The sequence below is a fragment of the Bos indicus x Bos taurus genome, chromosome 11, assembly GCF_003369695.1.
Source record: "Bos indicus x Bos taurus breed Angus x Brahman F1 hybrid chromosome 11, Bos_hybrid_MaternalHap_v2.0, whole genome shotgun sequence".
Taxonomy (NCBI): Eukaryota; Metazoa; Chordata; class Mammalia; order Artiodactyla; family Bovidae; genus Bos; species Bos indicus x Bos taurus.
The window spans coordinates 87,592,231-87,610,322 of NC_040086.1; the positions used below are offsets into that span (position 1 = coordinate 87,592,231).

The 18,092-nt window shown below is 37.7% G+C and overlaps 1 protein-coding gene and 1 pseudogene across 20 annotated transcripts in view; one reads left to right on the plus strand and one right to left on the minus strand.

Annotated features, from left to right (window-relative positions):
• Positions 1 to 18,092, plus strand: part of KIDINS220 (kinase D interacting substrate 220) — a 96,064-nt gene that overhangs the window by 8,169 nt on the left and 69,803 nt on the right. For 12 of the 20 annotated variants that reach the window (XM_027556137.1, XM_027556138.1, XM_027556143.1 and 9 more), the window contains 6 exons: positions 6,103 to 6,201; positions 7,364 to 7,462; positions 11,366 to 11,464; positions 12,359 to 12,460; positions 15,900 to 15,998; positions 17,462 to 17,659. In XM_027556137.1, the coding sequence (XP_027411938.1) occupies positions 6,103 to 6,201; positions 7,364 to 7,462; positions 11,366 to 11,464; positions 12,359 to 12,460; positions 15,900 to 15,998; positions 17,462 to 17,659 (696 nt within the window). The remainder of the gene's footprint in view (positions 1 to 6,102; positions 6,202 to 7,363; positions 7,463 to 11,365; positions 11,465 to 12,358; positions 12,461 to 15,899; positions 15,999 to 17,461; positions 17,660 to 18,092) is intronic. The other 8 variants (XM_027556134.1, XM_027556141.1, XM_027556144.1 and 5 more) reach the window with 1 other exon arrangement.
• LOC113901588 lies at positions 13,054 to 13,875 on the minus strand (annotated as a pseudogene).

Below are 18,092 nucleotides of genomic sequence, written 5' to 3' on the forward strand. Positions count from 1 at the left end.
ATTATGATTGACAGAGTACCTAATTTTATTAAATACTAGCTGTCATTGAAAAATCATGGTATAAAAATTTTGAGTAATACAATTATGATAACTCATGTTTTATTCAGTATTTATGTAAATATGGTAATAGTTCTGTATACTTAGCTCATTTAATTTGCATAGCAGTTCTGTAAAGAATTATACTTATTTATCTCAACTTACAAATAAATAACTTAATCTCTCAGATTCCGCCTGAAGATACTTCATGGTGAAATCCACATTAAACGCTGTTCTAACATCAAACAGGCTATGATTTGTTTATGCCCTTTTGTCTTCCTTTGAGTCTTAAGAATAAGTTCATTTAATGATGATGCCTGTATTTTCAATGTTTATATATTGCACAAACTGTATTTTGGTTAGTTTACATCATTATTCCCTTCTATGATTATGAATAGTTAACAGTTGTTACACATAAATAAGATTAAAATTTGTAATTGGAGATTGTTCATTGTTTTAAAAGAGCTGCTTATGGAAATAGTCATTCTATTGGCATTAATTAATATATTTGGAATAATGATAGTTAAAAAGATTAAGCTTTACTTCATAGATACTTTCTTTGGGAATATTGAGAAATAGCTTCACTTGGAAGGAGAAAAATAATACACAATAAGCACAAAGTTGTATTGATCTTATTCACACAAAGAATGAAGTCTATTTGATAAAAAACTTAACATGTTATCAGGCATATAGTAGCATTTAAGGAGTTTTAATGATATTTACCTCTAGTTTAGTATTATGTCAGTTAAAAATTGGAGTTTTAAAATACTACTTTGAAGCAACCTGGCATTGTTAAATTATGGCTCAATGTGAAGGTTATAGAGAAAGTAACTTTTTCAAGGCCTTTTGTTTTTTAGCATTTTGCTTCTACAGCTTCTGATAAAATTTAATATAGAATTCTAAAGAGTTGCTTAGACTTTCCTTCTTTCTCATCTTTAAAAAGTGAAGTACTTAATTACCTCATTTAATGTGTTTGGTTATCAGTTTTCTAAAGGTTTCTTAAATGTTATCAATAAAAGAAAATAATGTGGGGGAAATTGCCTGTTGTCATCCTTAACATATAATCAGTTGCAATTAGTAAATACCAGTTTTCTCCCTTCTTTCCTTTCTACTTTATTTGTAAACTAGATAAAATTCTTGGCCTCTGAATATTGTCAATGATGGCAAGTCTTTGCCCTTTCTATGAATATTCTCTATGATGGCAGGTCTTTGCCTTTTGTAGAGTAGTAAAGGGCTTTAATTTAACTTTATTTTTGAAAAGAGCAAAAAGTCACTCTCAGCTCTTCTTGATAGGGTATAGTGTTGAGGTTGAACATTATTCTCTTGTTGAAGAAAGTGAAATGGGACTCTTAAGTTCAAGAGATGAATTGTGTCACGTGCTTACAAGTAGAGACCCTGAAGGAAAGTTCAAAGAAAAATTTAAAAATGTTTTACTTTCACTATAATTATTGGAAGAAGTAGCTATCCTCACAGAGAGTCGGACATGACTGAGCGAATGAGCACAACACAGCGCAGCCCCACACAAGTGGGGCTACCTAGGAACTGGGAAGGCCAAAAAGGTGATGAATAGGAAATGTTTTTGCATTGTAGCTTCTGGGAAGCTGAGATAAAGCATGGTATGTGCTGTGGGGAACTTCAGTTGGCATGGCAGTGTTCTGTTTTGGTGTGTTTTGGTTTGAGGTTCTTACCAGTAGGGTACGGGTTCTATGAGTTATGTGATCCTGCATTTTTTGGGAAAGAAATGGACTTGAGATTTGCTGAGATGTGTGTGGCAGGTTAGGTAGGGAAGGGGCCTTTAGTGATTCACATTGAAGTAAAAGAATCACGTTGTCATGACTGTTTCTAAGTCACTATCTCTACAACTGTAGTTACTAGATGGGTTAAGCCAGAACTAATAGAATAAATATGTTTTGTGATAAGGCACAACTTACAAGGTAAATATCATTCTGTCTTTTCGGATTAATTTATGGCAGCCTTTCCTGAGAATCACTTATTTATTTGGATAATGAAGCTACAAAAGGTTAAAGATTGCTTTTGAGCACATATAACAGCTCCCCAAATAGTGGCTTAATCAAATTAAGGTCTTACTTTTCTCATGTAATGACAAGCTGGAGGAGCCATTCTGAGGTCTCAGGGTATCTTCCCAGGCTCCTTCTGCCCTTCTGGTCACTCCATTGCATGCCAGTTATTCCCATCAGCTGTTTTGATACAACTGCAGCATTGTGTCCACATATCAGGCAAGAAGGAAAAGGGCACAGGCCAGCTGAGTTGGTCTAATTACCAAGCTTTCCTGGAAGATCTCACTAGAGTGGTAGCATGGATGGTTTCCAACTGCAAGTAAAGCTGAACAATGTAGGTTTTTTTCGCTGAGCAAACTGCCACCCCCAACAAAATCCTGTCACTCTAGATACTGGGTAGACAAATGGTAGTTTCCGCAAGAGAAATTTATGACTGTTCACGTCTCATTTAGCTTGTTTCTAGTTAATCACATTTATACCAACTTTCTTTTTATATTATGGTTTTTTAAGACACATCTAATTTATTTTTTCCCTCATACTCTAAAAGCATCTGTCTTTGCGAACTATCGGAAATGTGCCTGTGACCACAGAAGGTGAACAGAAAGTGCTCAAGTCTTTGGAATTGCAGTTTTGAAAACTGATGTGCAAGTCCTATATCCTTCAGTTCAGTTCTGTCGCTCAGTTGTGTCCAACTCTTTGCGACCCCATGAACTGCAGCACACCAGGCCTCCCTATCTATCACCAACTCCTGGATTTACCTAAACTCATGTCCATGGAGTTGGTGATGCCATTCAACCATCATCCTCTGTTGTCCCCTTCTCCGCCTGCCCTCAGTCTTTCCCAGCATCAGGGTCTTTTCAAAAGAGTCAGCTTTTTGCATCAGGTGGCCAAAGCATTGGTTTCATCTTCAACATCAGTCCTTCCAATGAACACCCAGGATTGATCTCCTTTAGGATGGACTGGTTGGATCTCCTTGCAGTCCAAGAGGCTCTCAAGAGTCTTCTCCGACACCACAATTCAAAAGCATCAATTCTTTGGTGCTCAGCTTTCTTCATAGTCCAACTCTCACATCCATACATGACCACTGGAAAAACCATAGCCTTGACTAGATGGACTTTTGTTGGCAAAGTAATGTCTCTGCTTTTCAACATGCTATCTAGGTTGGTCATAACTTCCTTCCAAGGAGTAAGCGTCTTTTAATTTCATGGCTGCAGTCACCATCTGCAGTGATTTTGGAGCCCAGAAAAATAAAGTCTGACACTGTTTCCACTGTTTCCCCATCTATTTCCCATGAAGTGGTGGGACTGGATGCCATGATCTTCGTTTTCTGAATGTTGAGCTTTAAGCCAACTTTTTCACTCTTCTCTTTCACTTTCATCAAGAGGCTTTTTAGTTCCTCTTCACTTTCTGCCATAAGGGTGGTGTCATCTGGATATCTGAGGTTATTGATATTTCTCCCGGCAGTCTTGATTGCAGCTTGTGCTTCTTCCAGCCCAGCATTTCTCATGATGGTCTCCTCAGACAGCCATTTTGCCTTTTTGCATTTCTTTTTCTTCGGGATGGTCTTGATCCCTGTCTCCTGTACAGTGTCATGAACCTCCATCTGTAGTTCTCAGGCACTCTATCAGATCTAGTCCCTTAAATCTATTTCTCACTTCTACTGTATAATCATAAGGGATTTGATTTAGGTCATACCTGAATGGTCTAGTGGTTTTCCCTACTTTCTTCAATTTAAGTCTGAATTTTGCAATAAGGAGTTCATGATCTGAGCCACAGTCAGCTCCCAGTCTTGTTTTTGTTGATTGTATAGAGCTTCTCCATCTTTGGCTTCAAAGAATATAATCAATCTGATTTCGGTGTTGACCATCTGGTGATGTCCATGTGTAGAGGGTATTTGCTATGTCTAGTGCATTCTGTTGGCAAAACTCTACTAGCCTTTCCGCTGCTTCATTCTGTACTCCAAGGCCAAGAAACACCTGTTGCTTCAGGTGTTTCTTGACTTTCTACTTTTACATTCCAGTCCCCTCTAATGAAAAGGATATCTTTTTTGGCTGTTAGTTCTAAAAGGTCTTGTGGGTCTTCATAGAACTGTTCAACTTCAGCTTCTTCAGTGTTAGGGGTCGGGGCATAGACTTGATTTACCGTGATATTGAATGGTTTGCCTTGGAAACGAGCAGAGATCATTCTGTATCCTTAGGGCCATAGATTCACCTAGTTGGCTTTAATTTATATATTATACCAATGGATTTTTTTTTATCCTAGTTAATTAGAAGGCAGAAACATGCTGTAGAAAGGAAGTCAGAGACATTAGCGCTGACAGAGGCAAGGCTGGTATAATGATTGATGTCTGTAGTTATGACTCAGAATCATAAACATAATGTTTAAGTTAATCTGTTTAACAAGTAGCAATGTGCATGTTACTTAAAAAAAAATGGTTATAAAGTTATAATAAAATATAAATTTAAAGGATAAATTTTTCACTTGGAAAATCTACTTATGCATAATATCTCATTCTGTAGTGACTCTGGTTGAATGACATGTGACTACCACATGTAATTTAGCATCCATCATTATATGAGTGTCTGTATGTAACTTGATTTACTTGTGTACCTTAACTCAGTCTTTGTGTTTCTCTATACTTGTATTCTTACAGTAGCATGTGTTGTTACTAGGATTATTTGCTTGTTCGTCTGTTGCCATTAGTAGATTTGTAAATTCTTCTGTATTTTGCTCACTCATTTACTCATTTACAAGTATGTGAACACCTGTGTGGCAGTCACTGCACCTTATGGGGGAGTTTCAGTATTCAACAAAACAGACATGCTTCCCACCCTTGGGGAGTTTAGGGCCTTTAGAGGAAACACAATAATAGTTGTTCATCATGCAAATAAACGTGTAAGTACAAACAAGGATTAGCATGGTACACGACATTAGAGTGGGTTAGCAAGGCTCCCCTGCTGGGTTGGTGTTTGACCCAAGAGATGCCAGGTGGGAAATAGTTAATTGGGTGTGGTAGAGGGATCTAGAGGTGCGAAAGAGCTTGCATACAGTTTGAGGGCAGACGTGAGGAGGAAACGGCCTGGCATAGGTTTCAAGGTAGATTTTCATGGACCGCAGGCCGTGTAAGGACTTCGATTCTTACCCAGAAGAGCCTAGGAAACCATTAAGGATTTTAAGCAGTGGGATATTGTCAAATTAGCATTTAAAAAAATTACTGATGTTTTCCTGCACATTGATGTACATTCAGTAAGTAGGTGCTTAATCTATCAAATGGAACTTAGGTTTTGGTGTAATTTTTTTCCTTATACCTTGGTATGTTTTGGCACCTTTAGTACTATCACTATTAGCCCAGAGCGTCTGGTCTGTTTGATGTTACGGCATGTACAGAAAATGATCGTGTGCATCCTGGACTTGGGATAGACGAAGCTGACAGCTGGAGGGAACCTGTCCCAGGATCCAGCTGTCCAGGCCCTGCCCCGCAGTCTAAGGGCTGCGGGAGCCCGTGTCTTAACTGCCGAGACTCATTCTGGGGACAGGCTGGACAGCGCTGCTGTAGCTAGTAGGAACTTTAGTGTAATGAGTTAAGGTTATAAGGGAAGGCTCCAAAAAACTCCACGATATTGCAGCACCTGTATTGTTTTTACTGTTTACTTTTCTCCCTCTGGTCCTGACAAAAACGGCTTATACACACAGCAAAACCACATTGTGTATCATATTCTAGCTGTATTGTTAGAGGATTTGGTTGCCATAGATATTCTGAGATTATTGTGGAAATTGCTTTTCAGTGCCTAGTATTATACACGTTGCTTATTTTGAATAAAATTGCAGTGCCCAAAACAGATTACGAATGCTATTGTAAGAAAAAAAAAGCATTTTCTCTTCGACTTTCATATTATTAGTAAATGGAAAAGTTGAATTCAGAGGTGTTTGTAAATTAAGTGCTGTAAATAGAGCTTAACATTATGGAAATGTATGGGTGGTATATTTAACTGGTGTTTTAATTAACATGCAGCATCCTGAATGATCTCTGTGTCTCTTCTGTCTCTAGTGTGGCCAGACTCCGTTGATGATAGCTGCTGAACAAGGCAATCTGGAAATAGTGAAAGAATTAATTAAGAATGGCGCTAATTGTAATCTGGAAGATTTGGTATATATTGATTTACTCATTTGCCTTTTTCTTTTCTTTAACTTTGTTGCTTGGTTTTACGAAGTGATTCAGAAGTAATAGATTACAGATTGTACTTCTGCTGTGTATCAACATTACTCAGTAATATGCTAACTCGATTTTTTAAAAACGATAGTATAGGAGAGAAATTTTTACCTTCATTGAGCAGTCTCAGCTCTTTGTGTATTTTTTTATGTACAGATAGCACTCACTGAATAAGGAGCACATGTAGCCACTCCAGTGTTCTTGCCTGAAAAATCCCACGGACAGAGGAGCCAGGTGGGCTGTTAGTCCATAGGGTTGCAAGGAGTCGGACATGACTGAGTGATTAGGCACGCACACATATACACACACTCAAAATTAAATGCCTGCCTAGAAGATATCCATGTAAAGAGTCATACTGCTAAGTAACTCCCCATAATGGTATCTTCTTATTATAAACATCATTACCTAGGATAAGCCAGAAAGATGTGGTCCCTTCTGATACCATTTGTGAAGGATAAATCACTATTCGAGAGGCTTAATTCTCTGTTTCTGAGGAATTATTTTTCAGGGTCACATAGCCATATTTGTTTTTCTGTTTGTCTTTATAATTCAAATTGATGATTCTAAACTGACGATTGTAATTCAATGATCATTTGAATTAAATGACAGTACACGTGAATAAAAGGATAGGATAATTGCAGCCTTTAAAAAATAAAGGCTTTATCACATAGTTTCTGAACACATCACATGGGATGGTTTTAGTTTAATAGTTTGTAAATATGCTTTTTTATTTAATTACAGGCTCTTGAATTTCAATTTATAATAGTGGTTGTAGCCACACAGATTAACCTTGAGGTTTTGATACTCATTTTTTCTCCTTTTTAAAAAACACAGTGATTAAAAGTCCAGTGAAAAGACTGCACAAGAGTTGTGAAGCCATTTCTACATCATTATAGTCAATAGGTAGAGAGAGAAATTCTTTTTTTTTTTAGATAAATTCTTAACTGAGCTTATGGTTCAGTGTTATTTCAGAGTAGCTTAGAGTGTGTCAGATCATGTCAATTTGGTATGATCATCTGGTATGTAAATTCAAATTTAACTGACTTTGGAATGTTATTGTTTGTTTTGAAATGATAACATTTGTGTCTGTATGTTTAAGGATAACTGGACAGCGCTTATATCAGCCTCAAAAGAAGGGCACCTGCACGTTGTGGACGAGCTGCTCAAGTGCGGGGCCAGCTTGGAACACCGGGATATGGTATGGATGTGCTTTACAGTTGTCAGTCAGCTGCAGTCTCAGTAACAGTAATAGATATTTGTGAAGTCTTGTATTTTTGTGTGTCAGGTGACGTTGTTTTTAGGGTCAGGCATTGAAATGACCCTCAGTTCAGTTCAGTCGCTCATTCGTGTCCGACTCTTTGTGACCCCATGAATTGCAACACGCCAAGCCTCCCTGTCCATCACCAACTCCTGGAGTTCACTCAGACTCACTTCCATCGAGTCGGTGATGCCATCCAGCCATCTCATCCTCTGTCGTCCCCTTCTCCTCCTGCCCTCAATCTTTCCCAGCATCAGGGTCTTTTCTAGTGAGTCAACTCTTCACATCAGGTGGCCGAAGTATTGGAGTTTCAGCTTCAACATCAGTCCTTTCAGTGAACACCCAGGACTGATATCCTTTAGGATGGACTGGTTGGATCTCCTTGCAGTCCAAGGGACTCTCAAAAGTCTTCTCCAACACCACAGTTCAAAAACATCAATTCTTCAGCACTCAGCTTTCTTTGTAGTACAACTCTCGCATCCATACATGACCACTGGAAAAACCATAGCCTTGACTAGACGGATCTTTTTTTGGCATCTGCTTTTCAATATGCTGTCTAGCTTGGTCATAACTTTCCTTCCAAGGAGTAAGCGTCTTTTAATTTCATGGCTGCAGTCACCGTCTGAAATGATTTTAGAGCCCCCAAAAATAAAGTCTGGCACTGTTTTCCCATCTATTGCCCATGAAGTGGTGGGATTGGATGCCATGATCTTAGTTTTCTGAATGTTGAGCTTTAAGCCAACTTTTTCACTCTCCTCTTTCACTTTCATCAAGAGGCTTTTTAGTTCCTCTTCATTTTCTGCCATAAGGGTGGTGTCATCTGCATATTTGAGGTTGTTGATATTTCTCCCCTCAAGAATGCTTTAAAACCCAGGTGATATAATGTACCTCCTTAGAATACTCTTAATCACATTTTCTGTTTATTTCAGAGTTTAAACTTCTGAAATATTGTTAAGACAACACATTACTCTTTATAATGTATCAATGAGAGAATTGTTTTAAGAACTTTAAGAGAGACATAGTTTTGAAAATATTTTCACTGCTTAAAGTTATGGTATTCAGAATAATATAAGTTTATTTTAAAAATGTAACTGTTCAGATATGCCATCTGTACACATTACAAGTTTCTCAAGATCTGATTCTTAATCATCTTAGTTCTTGTTTGATCTTGGCATGTACCTAAAGCATAGAGGTGAAGAAAAGGATCATGAAGGCTTCTTACTCTACAAAATGTTGAAATTGAACTGCCTTGATAAAACATATATTACTTTGCTGCTGATGCTTTATGAAGTCCAGGTGACCTGAATTTTTAAGAAACTTCAGCATTCCACCACCTTTCATTTAATATTATACTGTACAATATAATTTACACAGTGTTCTTGTTTCTACAGTATTAATATAATTTACACAGTGTTCTTGCTTCTACAGTATTAGACTTATTCTCAAAACTCAGTGAAGGTATTGGTATACTTATTTTTATAGAAAGATACAGAACTATTTGTATCCTTCCTTTTGCTGAAAAGAAATGGAAGTACATCACTATAAAAGTTTAGGGAGAGAAGGTGATGATGTCAGTAACCTAGGCAAAGGATGGATACCTGATAGGCAGGAGGAAAATGTAGTGTTCTTATCTTATTGGCATGTAAAGTAGAAGAGAAATTCATGGAATTACCTAGTTCCCAATATTTTATTAAAAGCACCATACCAGTTTATCAGGTGAATTAATATATTTTTATATTTTCATAATTCCATTACATTTAGTTATTGAAATTAAAGAAGAGTTCTCTCTGTGTCTCTAAATAAATATCTATATGTAGATAAATATTTTAGCATTTCCTTTCCCTGATGGCTCAGTTGGTAAAGAATCTGCCTGCAATACAGGAGACCCCGGTTCGAGTCCTGGGTTGGGAAGATCTGCTGGAGAAGGGATATGTTACCCACTCCAGTATTCTTGGGCTTCCCTTGTGGCTCAGTGATAAAGAATCTGTCTGCAATGTGGGAGACCTGGGTTCGATCCCTGGGTTGGGAAGATCCCCTGGAGAAGGGAAAGGCTACTCACTCCAGTATTCTGGCCTGGAGAATTCCATGGACTGTAATGTCTGTGGTGTTGCAAAGAATCAGACACGACTGAGCGACTTTCACTTTCACTTTCTTGTATTACAAAATGCTTCAGGTTCAGATTCATCATATATTTTCCCTGCCTTATTTCCGTGATTCTCCCTCTTGGAATCAATCAGTTTCCCAAGGGGCCCTAGTTCTTGATATTCAAAAGTGATATTTAGAAACCAATAATCTAATTGTCAGGTATACTTATCGCTACTGGGATGTCTCTGCTGCTTGTCCTCCTCAGTGGATAGATGTAGAAAATACATAACTCTTGCATACACGTCACATACGTCTATTCTGTATATTTTTGTGTGTGTGTATATATTAATAAAGAGACTCAGTTGATGTGTGTGGGTGTATTTTTTTTAATGAAAAGACTTAGTTGATAACTGTGAACCCAGTCTACAGTAAGCCTTCCCTATTTTCTTAATTTGTAACACTCTTCTGACTGTGAGAAATCTGGCTCTCACTATCTACACAGAATATTTATTTATTTGTTCAACTCTAGTAAATAAATAGTTTCAGAATTTCTAACCCATACCCTGAGAGAAACAGATTTGCTACTAAATACAGTGTTTGTATACAGTTCTTTTTGTCTGTAGCATTACAGAATTCAGTCAAAATACTGCTTTCTGACATTACCTGGATCAGTTTCTAAGTAATTGTGTGATATACTTGTAATATAATTAATTCATCCTGGTCTGTATTCTGTCTGTCTTTCCTACATTCTAGTTGATTTTTTAAAGATTTACATACAGTAAAATTCACTCTCTGGTGTTCAGTTCTGTGGGTTTTGACACGTTTGTGATGTCATTCATCCACCATAGCTCTGTGCAGAGCAGTTCTATTGCATCAACTGTACCCTTATGCCACTTCTTTATAACCATCCCCTCCACCCACTCCACAGTCCGTGGCTACCACTGTCTGTTTTCCCTTTCCATAGTTTTGCCTTTTTCAGATTAGAGCAACTTATTTTATTTTACCTCTTTTAGTGATGATGAAACAGAATCAAGAGGATTAAGTGGTTTATATTCTTGCATCCAAATTTGGATTGGTCCAAATACTTTTCTTTTTTAAGCAAACAAAACATTCACTTCTTAGTATAATTGGATTACATTGGTCTCTTTTCTTGAATTGCATGATAGCTAAAGAGAACACTGCTAAAACTAAGAATGTTGCTTTGTAGCTTGGAAAATAGGAAGTTACCATGCTGTTAATTGATACTTAATGACTTTGCTCACCCCTGGAAATCATGATCTATATTTGTATCTTCTCTTTTTTAGCAAGAGGTACGATACTGATCTGGAATTTATAGGATGGGTTTAGATGCAGGAGTTGAATGGGATGGTTGGAATCCGTCTCTGGAAAAAAGCTAGACTCACACCAGGAGGAGAGTATCTAGGGGCATAGAATGTTTGCTGAAGGAAAATATTTAAACAGCCAAAATAAATCTTGGAAATTCAGAAGAGTCCAATATGAATGTTCCCTGTATCAATTTCCAAAAATATAATACAAACTTTGAAGTAATTACTGGACTTAAGAGATTGGACTTTGTCCAGATATGATTGTGTATTTCCATGGGGAGGTTGGGTATTAGAACTACATAGTAGTGATTTCATAAAACAGTGGTTTTATAGAGAATGCTCACAAAAGAAGCTTCATTAATGACATTTTTGTCCTTGGAGACAGTCCAGTGTTTTATTTCCCTCCTCTCCCCCCTTTTTTTTTTCCCTGAAGGGAGGATGGACGGCTCTCATGTGGGCGTGTTATAAAGGCCGTACTGAAGTGGTCGAGCTGCTGCTTTCTCATGGTGCCAATCCAAGTGTTACTGGTCTGGTAAGCATTAACAAAAAGTTCGTCTGTAATAGACGTGGTAAGTTCTTTTAGGAAATACTTAATATTGGTTGTACTTTGGACTTCATATTGGATAAAATGATATAGATCTTACTAAAAATAATAATTCGGAATGCGATTTCAAAACACAAGGGAATTTTTTTATGAAGCCAAACTTTTTTTTCAATTTTTATCAACAAAAAAGCAACTTAAATGTTAGTTACAGCTATATAACATTTCAAAAGGAGATTTTGAAATCCTTATGTCATCTTTCCTGTGTTCTGTGGGTATGCATTCTTAACCTAAGCTCTTTTAATGAAGAGAGACATTTACCAAATACTCATGCCAGTTTTCTGTACATTCTTACTGGTCATAATACATACATTACTGCTTTGCATGAAGCTTGCTCTGACTGCAGATTAAGTAATCATTTTATTGATGGGGGGACTCCTTTCACAGTGCAAATGTATGTCAAATCATCATGTACACTTCAGATACCTTACAGTTTTATTTGTCAATTATGCCTTAATACAGCTGGGAAAAAATCAGTTTTATTCAGGTTGATAGAAGGATTATAAAGAAAGGTTTCACATTCTTCTTCTTAGTCTTACCTGTTGGCTAGATAATTACATTAAGTGTGTTGAATTTATAAAAATAAATATGTTCATAATATATATTTATTTAAGGTTGAGTACATCTCAGTTCTCAGTTACATATTATGAGATTTATGTGTGTTTTTAATGGTCTGTGACTTGACTTTTAAAAAAAATACTACCTTGTATTGCTCCCTGTGTTATTTACTCTTCTTAGCAACTGTGTGCTATAGATATCAACCTAAAAGACTTTTTCTTTCCCTCCCTCCCTGTCTACCTCCCCGCCCGTCTGACTGTCTCCCAGCAGTACAGTGTCTACCCAATCATTTGGGCAGCTGGCAGAGGCCATGCTGATATAGTGCAACTTTTACTGCAAAATGGTGCCAAGGTCAACTGCTCTGACAAGGTAGGTCAACAGGATCTTCCAGGTTCAGTTCATGTTGTGTCTACTCTGTGTGTCTGACTTACCAGGATTTTTATATGATCTCATGAGGCTGCACTGATGTATCTTATGTTTATATTTATTAATATATTTTATAAGGTCATACATCTCATAGATGGGTTCCCTATAGGTATTGAAAGTGTTAGTCACTCAGTTGTGTCTGATTCTTTGTGACTCCATGGACTGTAGCCTGCCAGGCTCCTCTGTCCATGAGATTCTCCAGACAAGAATACTGGAGTGGGTTGTCATTTCCTTCTCCAGGGGATCTTCCTGACCCAGGGATCGAACCTGGGTCTCCTGCATTGCAGGCAGATTCTTTACTGTCTGAGCCACCAGGGAAGCCTAAATTGGTACTCAGTATCTTTCCGTTGTCTTTTATATTACAGTCATCATTCGCAGGAAAGTAGAGTTGATTTCCTAGCTTCATTATTTGAAATTTTCTGTTGTAGCTCTTCTTTCTATCTTGGGTCCTATCTACCTTCTCTGTATTGTTGCCAGATTATCTTTTTAAAAATTTATTTAATTAATTAATTTATGACTGTATTGGGTCTTTTTTTTTTTTTTGATGTTTGATCTTATTTATTTGTTACTCTTAGAACATCTCATTTTTGACTGGACTCAGACTTAGAAGTAAAAGCTCTCAGAGGGGACAGCCTCCATCTCTTGGCAATCTATTCCTGCCATTTTTCTTTGGCCTCCTTCATTCTCTTGGGCAAAAGTTTAGCATATTCTACAGCCTGTTCTTTATCTTTCTTAGTACACTGTTTCTTCAGAGCAATACGCCAGCATTTGTGCTGCAGAACTCGTGGAGTCACGAGACACTGAATCTTGGGTGCTTTAGTCCTAGGTTTCTTACCGTCTTTGTTTAGGGCCTTTCGCACAACATATTGGCGGACATTATCTTCTTTAGAGAGATTTAAAAGTTTGCAGATTCTGCTAGCTCTTTTGGGACCCAGGCCACGAGGCACTATAGTATCAGTGAGTCCAGGAATATCCTTCTCCCCTTTTTTCACGATGACCAAATTGAGAACACTCAGATTGGCATCCACAGTGCAACCCCGTACAGATTTGCGCTTTCTCTCTCCAGTCCTCCTTGGTCTGTAACAGGAATGCCCCTTACTCAGTAGCAGGCGAACTCGACCATGGGTCAAGACACCCTGCTTCATGGGGAAACCCTGCTTATCATTCCCGCCACTGATTCGGACCACATAACCCTTCCATTCTTCACCCAGAGCATCAGCAGCAACTTCTGTGGTCATACGCTTCTCGTAGAAGGTACAAAGTTTTCGTTCATTGTCCACTTCAATGAGCTTCTGGCAGCCAGTGGCTGGGAAAGAGATGTTCAGCTTCATTCTGAAGCAGCTGACAGCCTCCGCGGCGCCATGGAAAAGAGCTGTGCTGGGTCTTTACTGATGCTCGTGAGCTTTCTCTAGTTGTGGCGAGCGGGGGCTACTCTATGTTGCGATGCGTAGACTTTTCATTGTGTTGGCTTCTCTTGTTGCAGAGCACGGACTCTAGAGCACAGGCTCAGTAGCTGTGGTGCACAGGTGTAGGTGCTCCACAGCATGTGGTATCTTCCTGGACCAGGGATCGAACCCATGTCTCCTGCACTGGCAGGTGGATTCTTCACCACTAAGTCATCAGGGAAACCCCAGATGATCTTTAAAATTTAAGTTTTGTTCTTTCTCTCTCATACTTAAAATCCTAAGGATGTCAGTCCCTGTTATGATGCATAAAGATAGTCTTTGCCTCCCTTTCTCCTGTGGTCTCTACCACAGACTACCTTTGCTTGGCTGTCGATGATGCAGGTTCCTGAGTTTTTCACAGTGTGGAGTGGCCTCTCCTTCTCTTCTTCAACTTCTATTCATCCTTCACTCTCAGCTCATGTGCCATCAGTTCCAGAAAGCTCCCCAGGATTTTGTCCTATTCACTTTTTAAAATATCCTTAATACCCCAAATGGGGCTTCTCACATGGCAATAGTGGTAAAGAATCTGCGTGCTTGTATAGGAAACAAGAGATGCAGATTTGATCCCTAGGTTGGGGAGATCTCCTGGAGGAGGAGATTGCAACCTGCTTTAGTATTCTTGTCTGGAAAATTCTATGGACAGAAGGGCCTGGTGGGCTACAGTACATGGAGTCGGCAGAAGTTGAACATGACTGAGCACAGCCCACGTATTTGAGAAATGTTTAATTGTAATTTAATTTAATTCTTTCTTGCTTTTGGGGAGCTTTTCTAGCATCTTTGGTTTCAAAGCCCAGATTTTTCAATTTGACCCCAGTCTCTTCCCAGGCTCACTTCTTGCCATCGCTCTCCAAATACACTGTACTTTTGGATGCAGAAGATGGTCTACCATTCTGTGAACTTTTATGAATTTCTGTGAAGTGTGTGTCTTTGTTTATTCTTTTCCCTCTGTTAAGAATGTTACTACCTCCTCTGCCTGATGAACTCCTGTTTATTTTCTCAAGGCTCAGTTGGAATGTTATCTTCTCTGTTAAGTCTCCTTAACTTACCCAGTCAACGTGGATGCCTCTTCTGTACTGTCAGTATTCACTGTCCATACCTCCAGTAGCACACAGAAGTTCTCTTAGTCAAGGCTGTTATAAAAAGTAGGCATTCATTAAGCATTCATGTCAGTCTAAGTCTCCAGTGTAGTCAAATGTCACTGCAAGTGTTCCTGTGTCTCTTCATTGCCACATGAATCCCCCCAAAGGTAAAGCATTGCTTTTATGCATGATTTACATTCTCTGATGGCTTTTGAGTCATGTTGCAGCAGAACGTGCTTTTGAGTGCCGTTTCTCAGCTGACGTTTATTTTATCAGACATAGAGGTAAATCTAGGGTGGTGGTGAAGAGCACAGGCTGAAGCCAGGCTTGTTGGGTTCATGGATTTTGCTCCACCTCTTAGTAGCTTTGTGACATCGAGCCTGTAATTAGCTTCTCAGGGTCTTGTTTGCTCATCTGTTTAAAATGTGATATTGTGATTTGTACTTACTCTTGTGATGAAGATTACACGAGTTAACCTATGTCAACTAGTTAGAACCATATTTGGCACTTAGCTGTTACTATTTTTGACTATAGTCAAATTGTTTGACTTCATATGTCACAAGATATGGGAAGCAAAGAAAGTGTGTTGGAAATTAAAGGCTGTATGACTTTATGATGAAAAATTGTCAATTATTATAAAACTTTAAGTTGGGTGAAACACATTTCATGCAGTGGTTAACCATCTATTTGGGAGAAATAAAATAAGAAAAATATGATTCACCTAGGCTTAAAATTATGATTGGTGTAAACTGTAATCTAAAATACTCAGTGTGATTTTTATTAAAATTCATGTTGAGAGCTTAGTTTCTTTTAATATATCTTCAATAATAATTTTAAATTTGTTATTTCTTTTAATAGTATGGAACCACCCCTTTGGTTTGGGCTGCACGAAAAGGTCATTTGGAATGTGTAAAACATTTATTGGCCATGGGAGCTGATGTTGATCAAGAAGGAGCTGTAAGTATCTTTTCTACTTAACTGCTGATAGTAGAGAGATATTTTTAGTTTTGAGAGAGAGAATATTTTTTTCCTTAGCATATGTCTAGAAAATTTTCTCTACAGTATCTAAATAATACTTAGAAAAACAAACATTTTTGATATTTTAAGCTGTAACTTGTTTTCCTTCTCTGATAGATTTTAAAATATCAGAAATCAGTGGTCAAAACCTAGACAGCTTAAGAATTGGTTCAGTATATCTTAGCGACTAGGAGTTATGGATTCATTATTGAGTCCCTGCTTGTACCTGGCCTCTGCCAAATGTGCTGGGGGTACTAGAGGAGACTATCACATCACTTTTCTCTTGAACTTCTATGAGTATAGTTAAAGGAGATGATGTTTATGCACAAGAAACAATACAGTCTTCTATTAACATAATTATTAGATTATGTGAGGTGGATCATAAGGGATTCTGAGAAGAGTTGCTAGCAAACCTGTGGCTGCAGTGTAACAAGAGTGGGCTCTAAGTCATACTTGACTTCTTGGCATAATACCAACCAGCTCCTCCTATTTTCCATGGTGGCAAAGCTGCTAATTGCCGACCCTCAAGGGGCGTGGAATATGTTAGTGCTGTGTGGAGACAGAGCATGATTCTTACCCGACCCTGGAAGCCATACTGTTCACCTGCCTCTTTTCTGGCCAGTTTATCAAGTGGATAAGTGGCCTGTCTCTATGTTGACTGCTGAAGAGTCTGAGAAGGCTATGTTATTTAATATTGAGAGTTATGGCTTAGTTCCAGGGGCTGATATAACAACCAAAATATTTCTATAAGGAAATTGCATGCTATCTCAAACTAGATAAAAGTCTCAAGAATAAATTTTAATATTTGTTTTGCAGTGAGTCAGATTGTTGTATTAGGTGATTTATTGTTAATAAATGTGAAGTTTTTAAAAGAACAACTAAAAATAAGACAGTTTTGAAAATGTGGTTTCTGGGTCACTATAAGAAAGAAGAATATGTTATACTGTTATTGAAATATTCTGTACTTTTTAATTCATTGTTTCACTTACGTTTTTCGTATAGATTTTATTATAGATTGTTACTTGTTTGAAGTCTGTTAACCTGACTTTGGATTACTTCATTTAGAATGTGTTTAATTTTGAATCATCCTGTCAGCTATTTTACCATTCAATACTTTTGTGAGAGGATTTGTTCATTGTAAATGAGTCCAAATTTAGGTTATCATTTAAAGATTTTAATGTCATTCCTCCCAACTGAAGAGGACTAACACATCTTCAAGAATGGAAAATATGCTTCCTGACCACTTTTGGTATGATCACTTCTGATTATTTACATTGGCATTTTATTATCAGAAATAATTATTAATTACAGGTCACCTATTTGAAAACATCAGTTTTTGACTAGGGCATAAATTAAGTTGTCTGAAATGACTAATTTATTGGACTTTTTTGTTTGTTCTTTAGAATTCAATGACCGCACTTATTGTGGCAGTAAAAGGAGGCTACACACAGTCAGTGAAAGAAATTTTGAAGCGAAATCCAAATGTAAATTTAACAGATAAGGATGGAAATACAGCCTTGATGATTGCATCGAAGGAGGGACATACAGAAATTGTACAGGATCTCCTTGACGCTGGGACATATGTGAACATACCTGATAGGGTAGGTTGTCTATTTAGAACTTGTCTTCCAGTGGTGATGTTGATGGAAGGTACCTTAACTTCTCAACACCTTTCAAGATTCTTTCTGCATAACATATTTAAGATGTTTTATTTCTACCTTTAAAACTAATAAGTTAAAACATATTTAATCTTTGTGAAGGGTGTTCTTTTCAGTTTTTTTTTTTCTTTTCAGTTTTTAAAAAATAATATTGTTATTGATAATGTGATCTTAAAATCATCCTTACTGTAGGTCTTGTTCATAGTTGGTGTTCATTGTTCTAAGACTTCAGGTCCCACCCTTAAACTTAATAGAGTTTTCAAGTTTGTATCTCTTGCTCTGACCTCTTCTCAGAAGTATACACTTGCATGTCCATTTCCACTTAAACTCTCCACGTGAGTGTCTAATGGTCCTCTTAATTTTCAGCAAAACAGAT